Genomic DNA, 13,297 nt, shown 5'->3' with positions numbered 1-13,297 from the left:
ACCATACGCAATTGATCAATGTTGACTAGAACGCAAATGATGCAGTGAAAAATGAAAGACAAATATCAATAGGAAACTTTATTATTGCGATTCTGCCTCCGATGAGCGAGCATATCACACGGGGGACAAATAGCCTCAGGCTCCCATCGGGACCACTGTGAAGGGGGGAGTGGAGAGAGGCAGGGACGGAGGCAGGGAGGGAGACCGGGGAATGTGACATGGGCTGCAGCACCAGACGTTACAGGAGCCGGAACACAGCATCATCACATATTTACCTTAGCCAGAAATAGGCCTGTCGGTGTCCCTGCGCGGTACAGAGCAGTACACCAGACACCGGGACGGGACTGTCACATAGATTCCACGCGTATACGGTCGGCCGGCAGAGGGGGCAATTATCACAGAGCAGTCAGCGCGCCGGGACGGTCGTCAGAACACTCACAGGTCTGCACTCCTCGGTAAGTAGGATTGATCAGTGATCACCATCTCCATCTCAAATAACTGACGCTACACACGGTTCCGTAGTCCGTACCTATTGCGGCATCCAACGCACACGGCCAGACGCGGGATCCTACAGTACTGAAACTGTCGTGACGCTCCTCAGCGATGGATTATGTCAGTGCTTTAGGTAGAACACGCCACAAGAATTGTTCATTTGCTCTCGCAAACAAGCACATGATGTCCATACTAAGACCCTTCGGTAGACGCAGAAAGCCCGGGGCGTGTCCTTCATTTCTAAATCTACGGGTACTTCCCCTACCGGCAGATGATCGCCTAATTATATTTCAGCTTAACTTCCTCTCAAATCAGGACCTAAGACGAGCGCACGCCCCACACGACTCCGGTCGCGATGCCACATTCACCCGCTCCCAAGCACATCCCTCACCAGTAGCAATTTCTAACTGTCTAGCGTCAGACCAAACATCTGTTGTTAACACCACACACCCCTCACAGCTCACAGGGACGATACAGCGTGATAAATGCCATCAAAACCGGGAGCACAGCTGCCATTAGCAGTCACCGCTCTAAAACCGCCCACCAGACAGCCTAAGCAGTATACCCACCTACTCTGAACAGGCACATTTATGTCACACCGTTATTTATCGCTACCAGATGAAGGCAGGCCGCATAGGAATAACTTCAACATCAGACAACAGTAAAATATGCCGCAGAGATTTGCCAGGTACGCTCCCATGCAAATATCACCAGCTTTTATCACATCCGTACCAAAGTCGTTCATAAAAGATCACCACTCATGGGTTAACATTCGAGTACAGATGCCCTTTTGGAGCAAGACATGGAATAAAATATCTAAGTATTCGCAGTTTCGACCAAGAATACCAGTTGCCTCTTAAACCCTGACAGTGGGTCTAAAACTAGAAGGCGGAACAACAATCTCAGAAAGGCTCAAAATAGCAATCTTTAAAAAAAAAAACACTCACCTGTCGACTTAAACACTTAAACTAAAAGGATGCCAACAGACTACTCGTTACAGCGCTAAACATGGGAAACATTACGCACACAGCCGAATCAGGTTGGTTAGTTCGTTGGTTCGGATCACCACTTATAGGACAAGAAAGGTCTCAGCAAGGAACCTTTCAGAACAGCAGAAACATCCTAACGGCAGAATGCCACTTACCTACGGTTAAGACGTATTAGCTAGCGTGTGAGCTGTTGTACTTGGTACGAACACACTAAGAGAGGGGGCGAGTCCCTATCACGACCTTAAAATATGGCATCGCATTATACCCTACATCGCAGTGGAATGTCAAACGTGTCCGGCAGTTACGACCTACATCAAGGACGGTTGACCGCATCTGCTGCCGACACCCACTCAGTGTTCACTTGCAGCCATTACATCCAACTGATGCGACATCTATAGACGATCGGCAGTGGCCAGCGCTGTTCACTCCACCGCCGAACGGCTTACAACTATCATGGCCGCGCCTCCGGCGTCTTATGAGCAGCCCGACCGTATTCCTCTTCTCCGTCTTCTTCCTCGTCCTCTTCCGCATCATCTTCATCATCATAGTTCCGCTCCTCCTCCTCCTCTTCCTCCTCGTACTCGTCATCCTCTCCATCTCCGTCCTCACACTCCGCGAGCGGCGGCCGGGAGCAGCGCTCGGCCAGCGCCGCGTACGACCCCGTCGGAGTCAGACACACCAGAACCACGGTCATGTTGTCGCACCCGACGCCCGTGAACATGAAGTCAGACGCCAGGCAGTGAGAGAGCAGCTCCTCGCAGATGGTCTCCGGCGGCAGGCCGCGACCGATCCGCGAGCGGACGAAGGCTACCACCTCCTGGCAGGAGGAGCGAAGGAGGGTCAGTCGAAGCACGGGGAAAGCTGGACGCCGCGGACAACTACGCTGCAAAGCCGTACTAGCGATACATTAAACTGGCGGAAAACTACAGAAGCCGGAGGATGGAGGAGACTTGCCTGATTGGATATGATGTTCCGCTTGACATCATCAATAATTCACGATGTTGGATATGGCGCACTAAAAGATAGCGAAGTGACTTTAACAGATTTACAAGGCGCAGGAGAGCTCGACCTTAATGTGAGCCAACCCACCTTGGAACTTGGAAGATCTGATATATAGCGTAGCAGAAGATGAAAAGCGAATCACCTGATCGACATGATTTGTCCCAACATGGGATTAGACATGACATCCCATCCGATCCATCTTTGGACATGCCGTCCTTACTAACCCACCTGGTTGGACATGACGTCCCAGATACCGTCACAGGCGAGTATGACAAACTCCCAGTCGGCAGTGATCTGGCGAGTCTCCACGTCCGGGAACGCTGTCGGCAGAACAATAGACATGGCCACATGAATGAGCAGCCAGTCATGATGAACACGCAACACCCAAAGACGGACAATCAGACAGACAGAGAGACAACACTAACAGGCAATGCGGATTGCGGAGTAGCGGACTCATGAAATACAGTCATACGATGGATAGCAATAAACTCGTATCAACAAACAATGACAAGCTCAAGCTCAAGCTTATGAAGTCCAGTCAATGGCCTTTTCCTAGAGAAGCTTAGAGTGTTGTGGTCTCTGGACTGCTCACTAAATACGGCAGAAGCATTATCGCTGACTAAATGCCGCATCACTGGGAGGTTGACTGAATGACCGCATGTATAAAAACATTTAGATATTATTGAACTTTTGCTTCTGTCAGTGGTTGTACTGCTGAAATAATTACGAGCGAGCGAGCGCAGCGAGCGAGCGAGCGAGTTCATACTGAATTAAGGGAAAATCCTGAGTATGAGCGGCCGGCCGGCCGGCCGTGGGGACGCTCTTCAAAAGCTAATATCTTAGGAACGGGACATCCGATTGACAAGCGGTCTTCTTTACTGAATGTCACTTGGACGTTAAAGTTCTGTGGTGTGATGGCCACCATGCGTTCTTGCCAACCACCGCACGTAGCGCGTGGTAAAGTTAGACATTTTTTAAGAACCCCCAAAATTGCAACCTCAATAACGGCACAACGGTTGGGCCGATTGAATTGAAACTCGGTACACAGTTAGGTCTCCATCAGATAATTCATCTGCATGTGTTAAGGTTGGGGTGCTACAGCACGTGCGCACGTGCAGGGGGCGCTCCCAGATCTCGAGAACGGCTGGGCCGATTGCGCTCAAATTTGGTACACGGTTGGGGACCAGTTAGTAGGGTGCCGTGCAAAAGTCAGTTTGGACCCCGCTTGCACGTGCGCACGTGCAGAATGCCGCTTCCAGATCTCAGGAACGGCTGGGCCGGTTGCGTCCAAATTTGGCACACCGCTAGCGACCGGTTAGAAGGGTGCTTTGCCCGTTGGAAGTACCCTCTCGCCCTTCCGCACGTGCAGGGCTCACTATCTCGCTCGCTCGTTCTTCGCCCAAAAGGCGTTTTACTGGTATTTAAGCCGCTGAGCCAACGACACACTTAGCCGCCAAACACAGCCAATGGTGGCTAACTTATCCAGTGTGTTTCTCTCTGACATGTAAATAATGCCCGGTGTTTGGCAGCATGATACACCTAGTACTTTAATACCTACCTTTAACCACAAATAGCCTTTCCATATCGCGTTAAACAATCCAGTAAGCACACTGCGGCTGTAGTCGGTCGACCATGTGCTACTCTTAGCCCTCCTCTCTACCACCCCTCGCAAATTATGGCACCATCGTTATAAACTGAACTAACCTGTCACCACCTGATGCTCGGCCGTCACTGCGCTGTTCTGTTTGAATGTGAAGTCACCCAGCGCGCGGGACAGGGCCAGGTAGCCGTTGACGCGGTTGGCGACCACCGATCCGCCGGCCGCGGTGATCCGTTCCTGTTCGCGCCGATCCTGGGGCTTGTGGTCCACGGAGAGCGGCTCTGCGCGACCGCACACACTGGCCACGGCACGTGAGTCGCCCGCGTTGGCCTGCGGGAAGGGACAAGGGTCAGATCGCATACTGTTCAGTGTTCAGGTCATATTCTGGTTCCGGTGTCGAAGCCTTGACTAGTTATATGTAGTTAGTACTTAGTAGTTACAGAAAAGCTTTGATTCATGAGTACAGACCGATTACAAATTCCGGATCGCTGAATTTCAACGATGCCGCACTCTTCTGAAAACGTTTGCCACTTCTTCTGGCACGTCAGCGCCACCATGTATCATCCTTTCGGGTTATCTGCTTAATCTCACCACATCTCGTCTTACCAAGTCCAGTTCAGGCACTTATCTATCCCATATTCTCATGCTCCAAATTATCTTACCCCACCGCTTACCAAACCCTCTTCACTCACACAATAGAGAACTCCATCCTTGATGAGGGCACAGACAGCCGTGGTGCCCGCTCGCACGTCCCGCAATGTCTCATCCGCCAGCATCATCCTGTCGAGCTGTAAGCACGCCTGCTGGAGCGCCTCCGCCAGCCGGCCGACGCTGTACTCGGGTCGGCCCACTAACACTGTGTGTAGATGTCTGCTGGCGAACTCTGCCACCTTGTCACCTGTGGGGAGGGGAGGGAGAGGCGTCACTATATGCAAGTCAACACCACCACAGTCAGCTCGCAGCTTGGGAGGAGTCCGGACCCGGAAACATGCGCAAATAGCGAAAAACACAACATTTGACCGAAAAAAACACGACCGACAAAAGACGCAAGAGGCAGAAACATATTCGCTCGCATCATATCCCTAACGGTGTTTCACGAAAACATAATGGTGCGCTTCGATTATGCGAATTTTACTTTCTACACAGATTAAGTGTGATAACTCTTAGCGACGTGAAATTAGGTACGTGCAAAATCAGGTCTAAATTAGATCAAAACCCGTCTAAAACGTGTGAAATTAGGCCTCAATTACGACAAAAGAAAATGACTTTCCAGTAACCTAAACATTTCAAGACAGCAAGTTCAACAAAACGACGTAGCGACTGCCTAATGGTACCGACACCAAATCACCGCCTCCCCACTCACCTCCATGGCCATCAAACACGGCGAAAAACGCCGCCGCCGGGTCACCGGGCAGTGACAGAATGTGTGTGTGCGCGTCCTCCATGGTAGCGCGCCATCCCTGCATACAGCTGGAACCGACCCGGTACGCGTCCGACCCGAGTCCGTGCGTCTCCTTCTGGGTGATGGGCTCGGACGGTATCTGACCCATGGCGGCACGTCACCTGGGTAGACGGACAAAATAGGGTCATCAGAATTCAGATGTGTGTCGAAATGTGTTAAATGCGATTTAGCAAACTGCTTATTTACATATGGAAAAAAACATCGTCGATCCAGCGCACAAAACGATCGATCGAATGATCGCACCAATAAAACGAGCAACAATAGTGTGGGACAATTCTGATGCAATCATATACGGTGCCCTTTGTTATCGATAGACGAAAACTGAACGGTAATCCCCATATGCGCAGACAAAAGACAGCACGACGTTGATACGACGAACAATATCCTAAGCGTCCATGTTTCCGCGTCTCCGGATGCAAAACCGGAAAATGACGACGATGACGTAACTTTCCTCACAGTAATGATCTCACCATGCCTGGCATGACATGAAAACCTGTACGAAATCATATCCCCTTGTGTTGCTTATGCACTCTTGGTGTTAGCGCTCCCAAACCATGACAAATGACAACATGCTGTCTTATTTTGTAAATGCAGCATTTGCATTTTGAATGAGCACAGCTGTAATTCGCAATCAGTACCTAGTACATAGAAGGTAGAAGCTAGGTAGAACTGTTTGGGCCCAGAATGTCAGATATTGAATAATATGCAATATAATAAATGCCCCAAGTGTGATTAAACCATGCAATGCCTCTAGGCTTTTTGATTGCCTGATTGACAATACCTGACCCCCCTACAAAACAGTGGCCAGTCTTGCATACCCTTGGAGTGCAGAACAACCAAAGAAGGGTTTCTCAGGCCAGCTTGTAAATTCTTAGTCCCTTTTAGGCTTTTAGTTTTACCTGATAAGATTGATCCAAAGAAGTGATATTTCTGGAGGTCCTAAAATTTCTTGCATAATGCAGTTCCCAGCATGACCATCATTAGTGCTGTTTTATAATTTTACAGGAGAAGCAAAAAAAAAAAAACACTTGCAAAACAGCTGTGAGTCTGTGACACACAATACATATTATGACATGTATTATTTATGCACCTGATATCTTAGCAGAGAAGACAGCTAACTAGTTTTTGCTTCCTAGTATACCTACAGCTTGTCAATCTCAGTTGACTGGACTAAAAAGCTTAATTTTGATTAATTTGGCATTACAATTAACAACCTCTTGTTGAGAACCCTCAATTTATTCCTTCTCCTACTGAATAATGTGTGATCCCAAATGCCAGTTTTAAAAATAAATTCACTGAGCAAGGCTATAATTAGTCTCATTCATCCATGAGCTTCACCAACTGCTAAAAAAACAACAACAACACACAGGCATGAAATATTAACCAGTTTCCAACCTTGTGGGCAGGTTTTAGGAAGAAAGTAAGAGGAGCTGACAACTTTTAAGCTGGCTGAAATGACCTCAGGTGTGAGTTGGCCAGGTCTGAGATTGATATCTAATCTGGGAGCTGAAAGTAATACAGATGATGATGGATTTAGCTGCTGGATGGATGATTACAGAATACAGATGATTAATGGTGGATAACTAAGCTGATGGTGTCATCCATCTAGAGTCAATGACTGTGAATAATTGAATAAATAGGCAGGCCCGGTAGGTCCTATGTAAATATTATTGGCTACTATGGATGGAACAAAAAACACATTAACAATTAATTAGACAGATTAAATAACATGACGTGTGATCTGCCCAGCCCAGCAATAGGTTACCTTGACCTACAATACTCAAAATAGACATAATCCTCCTTAGTCTCAGGTTTGAAACAAATTAATGACAAACCCAAACTTGAACGACAATGTGTCCACATCACATCATGGACATGACGTTGGATATGGATTGACAAAGATATGATAAGGATATGATGTTGAAAGGGACACAAGCCATAGCGAGCAAGTTAAAGTTGACTTCAGAGGTAAAAGTTCACAAACTCCATTGAATGATCTAAATTGGTAGGTAGGTATTTTACCTGCAATAGTGAGTCCCAGTCTGGATTTGCCTGTTGAAGATATTTTACTCTGACTTAGAAGGAAGACTGAATTGGAAAATTATGTTAAATATTCCTGGGAAAAGCCGCAAACGTAACTGAACTCACGGTATATAGAGAACTCAACTGATTCAAAAACACCCATACAAATCAAAATGCAATCAAAATAAGCAACGCGAAAATTTACCACTGCCCCCACTGCCCCATGCTTCTACCGCTAAAAATCGAAATAACAAGCAAGTGAAAGTCTTTCAGCTGATGCAGAAATCTTGCCAAAAATTATATTCTAGCCGAACGAAATAAATAAAAAATGAGGGTTATCATGTTTATTTTATTGAACAGTTTCTTTCAAAGCCTGTAAAAATACTAGAATAGAAAGTCACTGGTCATTTTGAAGCTTGATCAAAATTTCAAAAATATCAAACACTGAAGAAGTTCAAAGGATTTCAATAATCAGCTGGTACGTAATTGGTATGTGATTGTACACATGTGAGTACTCAAAGTTCGCCGCATTCGCCGCCATTGGACAAGATAGGTGAAGTGTGTCTGCATTTTTAGTTTTTACATATATATTCATTAATATTGCTTTGCAATTTGACTGTACAACTTACAGCAGGCTAGCAACCAGCGAATTATTGTGTCCTTTCACCCCAGGCAGCTTTCACCTTTTCTCAACATAGGATGTCTTAGTACCTACCTACCTACCTCAACCTGCTGTGCCTAAAGGTGTGAAAGCTGGAATTTTTCGAGCTACTGGATCAGAATATAAATTTAAAGATAATAAATGCTTCCTTTCAGCTCATTAGACAGGATTCGCTTAAGATTTCTCGCAACATTTGCGCCTTGCATTTAGCTTACATGTTACCTGTCCATATAGCCAAAGATGTTGTGTTTCTCTAAATAATTCACAGCTTGGTGCTTAGTTCTTTAACTGCAATTCATGTTGCATGGATCTAATTGATAGTCATGTCATTTTCCTGACATGCAATATCTTTTTTAAGTAACCACTAACCACATCAAGTAGATTCACACAGGGTTCTAAACATACACATCTCATGCAAGATCACTGATCACCCAATTTGCTTTTGCTACAATTTAAATAATAGGTAGGCAATCATACTGCCGTCCAAAGGCAAAAGTTTCATTGTCATTGCTATCCCACATCCCAAAGCATTTGTCACCCATATAAGTTGGTGATTTATTTTTCACTCTTTGTGTAACGTACACAGGTGGATGCTAAATATGAGCAACAGCCGCTGCAATTGAGGACAAGACTGCTCACCTTGCCTGGAGACCATGTCCGAGGGCGCCGCCGCCGCCGCCGCCGCTGTGCTGGATGACGCCGACAGTATCGGCGAGTACTCTGGCTCGTTGGACTCGGACTCGTCGGAGGAGCCCGCCGACGAGCCGCACCTCAAGTACGAGCGGATGGGCTCGGACCTGGCACTGCTGCTGGCTGCCGAGCCGGCCACCTGTCTCTGCGTCCACCCCAAACTGGTGCTGGTCGGTACTGGACTCGGCCGCGTGCACGTGTTCGATCACCTCGGCAACCGGGTGCGGCCGGCGCGGCAGCCGCACACGCTCTGCGTCAACGAGATCAGCGCGGACGAGGCCGGAGAGCACGTGGCCAGCTGCTCTGACGACGGCACCGTGTGTGTGCACGGCCTCTACTCGAGGGACAATAGCCACAGTCTGACGTTCGACGCGCCTGTGAAGACGGTGGTGCTGGATCCGCAGTACTCGCGCCCCGGCACCGGCCGCCGGTTCGCAGTCGGAGATAGCCGCGTCGTTCTGCACGAGAAGACGTTTCTGACGCGGCTGCGCGCCACCACCATCCACGAGGGCGACGGGACGGTGCAGGCGCTCAGCTGGCGCGGCCCGCTGCTGGCCTGGGCCTCCAACGGCGGGGTGCGCGTCTACCACACCGAGCTGAAGCGCGTCATCAGCCTGATCCGCTGCGACGTCGGAGAGCGACCGGCCAACCATCGCTGCCACCTGTTCTGGCGAGACCCGCGCCGGCTGCTCGTTGGATGGCGCCGCTGCGTCCAAATGGCCGTGGTCCGTGAGCCGCGCGACGCCGAGGCACGCGCCTCCGGTGTCGGAACTCACATGGAGATCACGCACATTTTCCGGACCGAGTTTCTAGTCTGTGGCCTGGCGGGGTGTGGGGATGAGCTGGTTCTCCTTACTCAGAGCGAGACCGGCGGCAGCGGGCCGCGGCCGCGACCCCAGGTGAGAGTGATCCGCCCGCTGCCAGAGGACTACGAGGAGCTCTCCACTGACGAGCTGACAGTGCGCGGATTCCAGAACTTCTCCTCCAACCAGTACCGGCTGGACTGTCTGGCCGACGAGGGTACCTTCTTCGTGCTGGCGCCCAGCGATGTGATCGTAGCTCGTCCTCGTGACACCGACGACCACATCGAGTGGCTGCTGGAGCACCACCGGTTCGAGGAGGCGCTACGCGAGCTGCAGGCGGCCGGGCCGGCCGTGCGCCGCCACTGCCTGCAGGACGTCGGCCGCAAGTACCTGGACAGTTTGCTGCAGGAGGAGCAGTACGAGACGGCCGCCTCGCTGTGTCACACCATCTTCGGCCGCAACCGGACGCTCTGGGAAGAGGAGGTGTACAGGTTCGCGGCGCTGCGCCAGCTGAAGGCCATCAGCGGCTACCTACCGCGCGGCGACTTCCACCTCGACTCAACTGTGTACGAGATGGTGCTCTACAACTTCATGCGCACGGACCAGGCAGAGTTCCTGCGCCTGGTGCGCGAGTGGTCGCCCAGTCTGTACCACTGCGACGCCGTGGTGAACGCTGCTCTGGAGCAGCTGCTGCACGACGCCGATAACCCGTGTCTACTGCAGGCGCTAGGGCTGCTCTACACACACCAGTGTCGGCACGACAAGGCGCTCGCCATCTACCTCAAGCTGGGCCACCCGGGCGTGTTCGACCTGGTGACCAAGCATGAGCTACACGCGGCAGTGGCCGACCGAGCGGCTGCGCTGGCGCGTGTGGACGAGGCGCGCACCGTCGAGCTACTGACGGAGCGGCCCGAGGAGTCGCCGCCGGAGCGCGTGGTCGCCGAGCTGACCGCGCTGCCGGCCGTGTTGTACCGGTACCTGTGGCGGCTGTACCAGCGGCACCGCCACCTCAGCGGCAAGTACCACGACCGGCTGGTGGAGCTCTCGGCCGAGTACGAGCGCGGGCGGCTGATGGAGCTGCTGCGCGCCAGCGGCGAGTACTCGCTGCAGCGCGCGCTGCACGTCTGCCAGACGCGCATGCTGATCCCTGAGACGGTGTACCTGCTGGGCCGAACAGGTGCCACCCGGGAGGCGCTCCAGCTCATCATGAACCAGCTGGCCGACATCAAACAGGCCATTGCCTTCTGCAAGGAGCACGATGACTCGGATCTCTGGGATGACCTCATCAACTACTGCCTCGACCAGCCCGTCATGGTGAAAGAGCTGCTGCTCAACATTGGCACGCACGTGGACCCACGGCGTCTGATCCGACGGATCGAGGACGGTCTGGCGATCCCGGGTCTGCGGGACGCGCTAGTGCAGATCCTGCACGATTACAAGGTGCAGGTGGACCTGCAGGACGGCTGTCGGCGCATCCTGGTCAGTGACCGGTTCCAGTTGCACGCGCGCCTGCAGCGCTGCGGCGCGCGCGCCGTGCCCGTGGGCGCGGCGGCCGCGTGCTGCGTGTGCGGCGGAGGCCTGCTGCACCGAGATCCGGCCAAGGCCGCCGATCTGGTGACCTTTTACTGCCGACATGCCTTCCACAGGGTCTGCCTGCCGGCCGCTCGGCCCGGCGCCTGCATCGTGTGTCGAAACGAGCCGCGCGGCCGGCTCAGGTGAGCTGACAGAGACATCAGATGGAGGGAAAGTGCTGTTTGTAGGGGAGCAACTTTCCAACAAGGCTGTAATCATGTGTGTTGGGTGCTTGGCATATTATGCATGTTAACGAAATAAGGAACACCTGCGAAGTGCGATCATGGCGGTACTTGGAGAAGCCAGTTATTTAAACCTCGTTTATCTGTCAAGTGCGAGAAATGAGTGGATGTTTGTATCTTTTGTGGCCCGCACCGATTATGTTGTGTACCTACGACTGTATGCTTATTGCTTGTGATCCTGTAACATATTGTGTAGTTGTATCGCCATGAGTATTTTTGTTTTATCTGCAAACATATCCTGCAATATACTTGAAGTTGCAGCATATGACTGTCCGCGACTGTAGATTTTTCACTTTGGTCAGTGGTCGTGGCGTCGGACTCGGATACTGAAGTGCGGGGTTCGGGAACGAAATGCGTGCAGTTACAAACAGCCCAGACCCGATGGTTCACATGTAGATATCACAGCTCATTGCTTTCGATGTCACGCAGCATTGTTTAAAAGCTCGAAAGCTATGCTCGAACGTTCGACAGGTAATCATCATTGAAAAACATTGAATATCTCATGGGAGTTGGCAGGTTCGCGGTAGATACCGATCTACCTGATGCATCAGGGAGAAAATAATTGAAAAAATCATCATAACGTTTTGACTTTGGGGTATGGGTACGCTGTTCTCTTACTCTTTTCTATAGAAAGAAGCAAATTAGTGGTTACATGATTATCATGTGACTGGACTAACATACACCAATTGAAGTTGATGCACCACTTGAATAACAAATACATGGTGTTTAAGCATAAGCACATAATATGTGTCAGATGCATAAGAACAGAAAGGAGAGAACATTGACAAAGTTGTTTATTGTACACAAAATGGTCACAGTGAGCAGCAAACACTAGGAAAAGGATGAAGTTCTTCATGACTGCATGGGAGAAGCCTCTTCGGTGCTTGTCTTGAATGCTTCTGCTTTGTCCTGAAAAAGTAAGGCAAAGGTAGCTGACTAAATTTTTCTGGCAAACAATGGTGATATACACCTTAAGCTAATTATTCACAAAAGAAAACAAAATTATTGTACAATATCAGTAGGGCACATTAGAAGAGCGATAGGACCATTTCATATAGGTCGTGTTTGTATGACATAAGATATATGACAATGGACATACCTTGACCTTGTCAGCTATCATCTGGGTAAGTTCGCTGAGACGAACCAATGCTTCACGTAATACATCAACTGCTGGTTTCTTGTACGTTTGGATTCTCAGATGCACTTCACGCTGTGATGGGTGAGGTATTGTGTATCCACAGAACTGAACATCCTTGTCCTTCAGTAGCACCCATCGTAATGAGTTCCCAAGGGTGTGGTCTTCACCATGCAAAATAAATGTCTTCACCCTATCGTCATCTCTATCATCAGCCAATATTTCAATGATACTTGTATCTTTGGCAGCCTCAGCAGCGTCTGCATTAGCGGGCTTCATCTTCAGACAGCAAATTGACTTTACCCCACAACGACGTGAACCCTTTTATCACAACCACAATTCGACACCGAGCTATCTTGATCTAATAGCACATCAAATCCCACACGTGCAACCATACGGTTTATATCTTGGCAACAGCCCAACAACAAACAGCCATCAAAATCAAGATTGTGTTTTAAATTTTACAGGAACGCCGAGAACGAACAAGTTGCCAGGCAACCTTGACGAAGCTGGCAAAAACTGTTCACTTATTTACGAATTGCCAAGCAACCTCCAAAACTGGACAAGTGCTGAACAGATACTACTGCGTCAGTATCTGTCGCTAGAGCGCCTTTTCTGACCTGATTA

At 50.1% G+C, this 13,297-nt stretch overlaps 2 protein-coding genes and 1 long non-coding RNA gene across 9 annotated transcripts; 1 reads left to right on the top strand and 2 right to left on the bottom strand.

Moving 5' to 3' along the window:
- Window positions 1-65: 65 nt before the first annotated feature.
- Window positions 66-8,306, bottom strand: LOC122368434 (probable protein phosphatase 2C T23F11.1). 6 transcript variants are annotated; one of them, XM_043342355.1, is made up of 6 exons: window positions 8,283-8,306; window positions 5,447-5,646; window positions 4,776-4,981; window positions 4,188-4,413; window positions 2,712-2,803; window positions 66-2,298 (listed from the first exon to the last, which is right to left on the bottom strand). In XM_043342355.1, the coding sequence occupies exons 2-6, from the start codon at window positions 5,631-5,633 to the stop codon at window positions 1,933-1,935; spliced, it is 1,077 nt and encodes a 358-aa protein (XP_043198290.1). In that variant the 5' UTR covers window positions 5,634-5,646; window positions 8,283-8,306; the 3' UTR covers window positions 66-1,932. The 6 variants fall into 6 exon arrangements, with proteins under 6 accessions (XP_043198290.1, XP_043198285.1, XP_043198286.1 ...); XM_043342350.1 differs by lacking the exon at window positions 8,283-8,306 and adding an exon at window positions 7,568-7,823; XM_043342351.1 differs by lacking the exon at window positions 8,283-8,306 and adding an exon at window positions 7,694-7,806.
- LOC122368433 (vacuolar protein sorting-associated protein 41 homolog) lies at window positions 8,052-11,798 on the top strand. 2 transcript variants are annotated; one of them, XM_043342348.1, is made up of 2 exons: window positions 8,052-8,120; window positions 8,815-11,798. In XM_043342348.1, exon 2 carries the CDS (start codon window positions 8,882-8,884, stop codon window positions 11,438-11,440), a length of 2,559 nt encoding a protein of 852 aa, XP_043198283.1. In that variant the 5' UTR covers window positions 8,052-8,120; window positions 8,815-8,881; the 3' UTR covers window positions 11,441-11,798. The 2 variants fall into 2 exon arrangements, with proteins under 2 accessions (XP_043198283.1, XP_043198284.1); XM_043342349.1 differs by having other exon boundaries at window positions 8,101-8,311.
- A 513-nt stretch (window positions 11,799-12,311) lies between these two features.
- Window positions 12,312-13,207, bottom strand: LOC122368431. Its single transcript, XR_006254241.1, has 2 exons — window positions 12,635-13,207; window positions 12,312-12,444 (listed from the first exon to the last, which is right to left on the bottom strand). It is a non-coding gene; the product is annotated as an uncharacterized LOC122368431 (long non-coding RNA).
- Between the last annotated feature and the right edge of the window lie 90 nt (window positions 13,208-13,297).

This window comes from Amphibalanus amphitrite, unplaced genomic scaffold (genome assembly GCF_019059575.1).
Source record: "Amphibalanus amphitrite isolate SeventyFive unplaced genomic scaffold, NRLGWU_Aamphi_draft 000947F_arrow, whole genome shotgun sequence".
Taxonomy (NCBI): domain Eukaryota; kingdom Metazoa; phylum Arthropoda; class Thecostraca; order Balanomorpha; family Balanidae; genus Amphibalanus; species Amphibalanus amphitrite.
The sequence above is the reverse complement of the archived record's forward strand: the minus strand, read 5'-3'. Positions and strand labels throughout refer to the sequence as shown.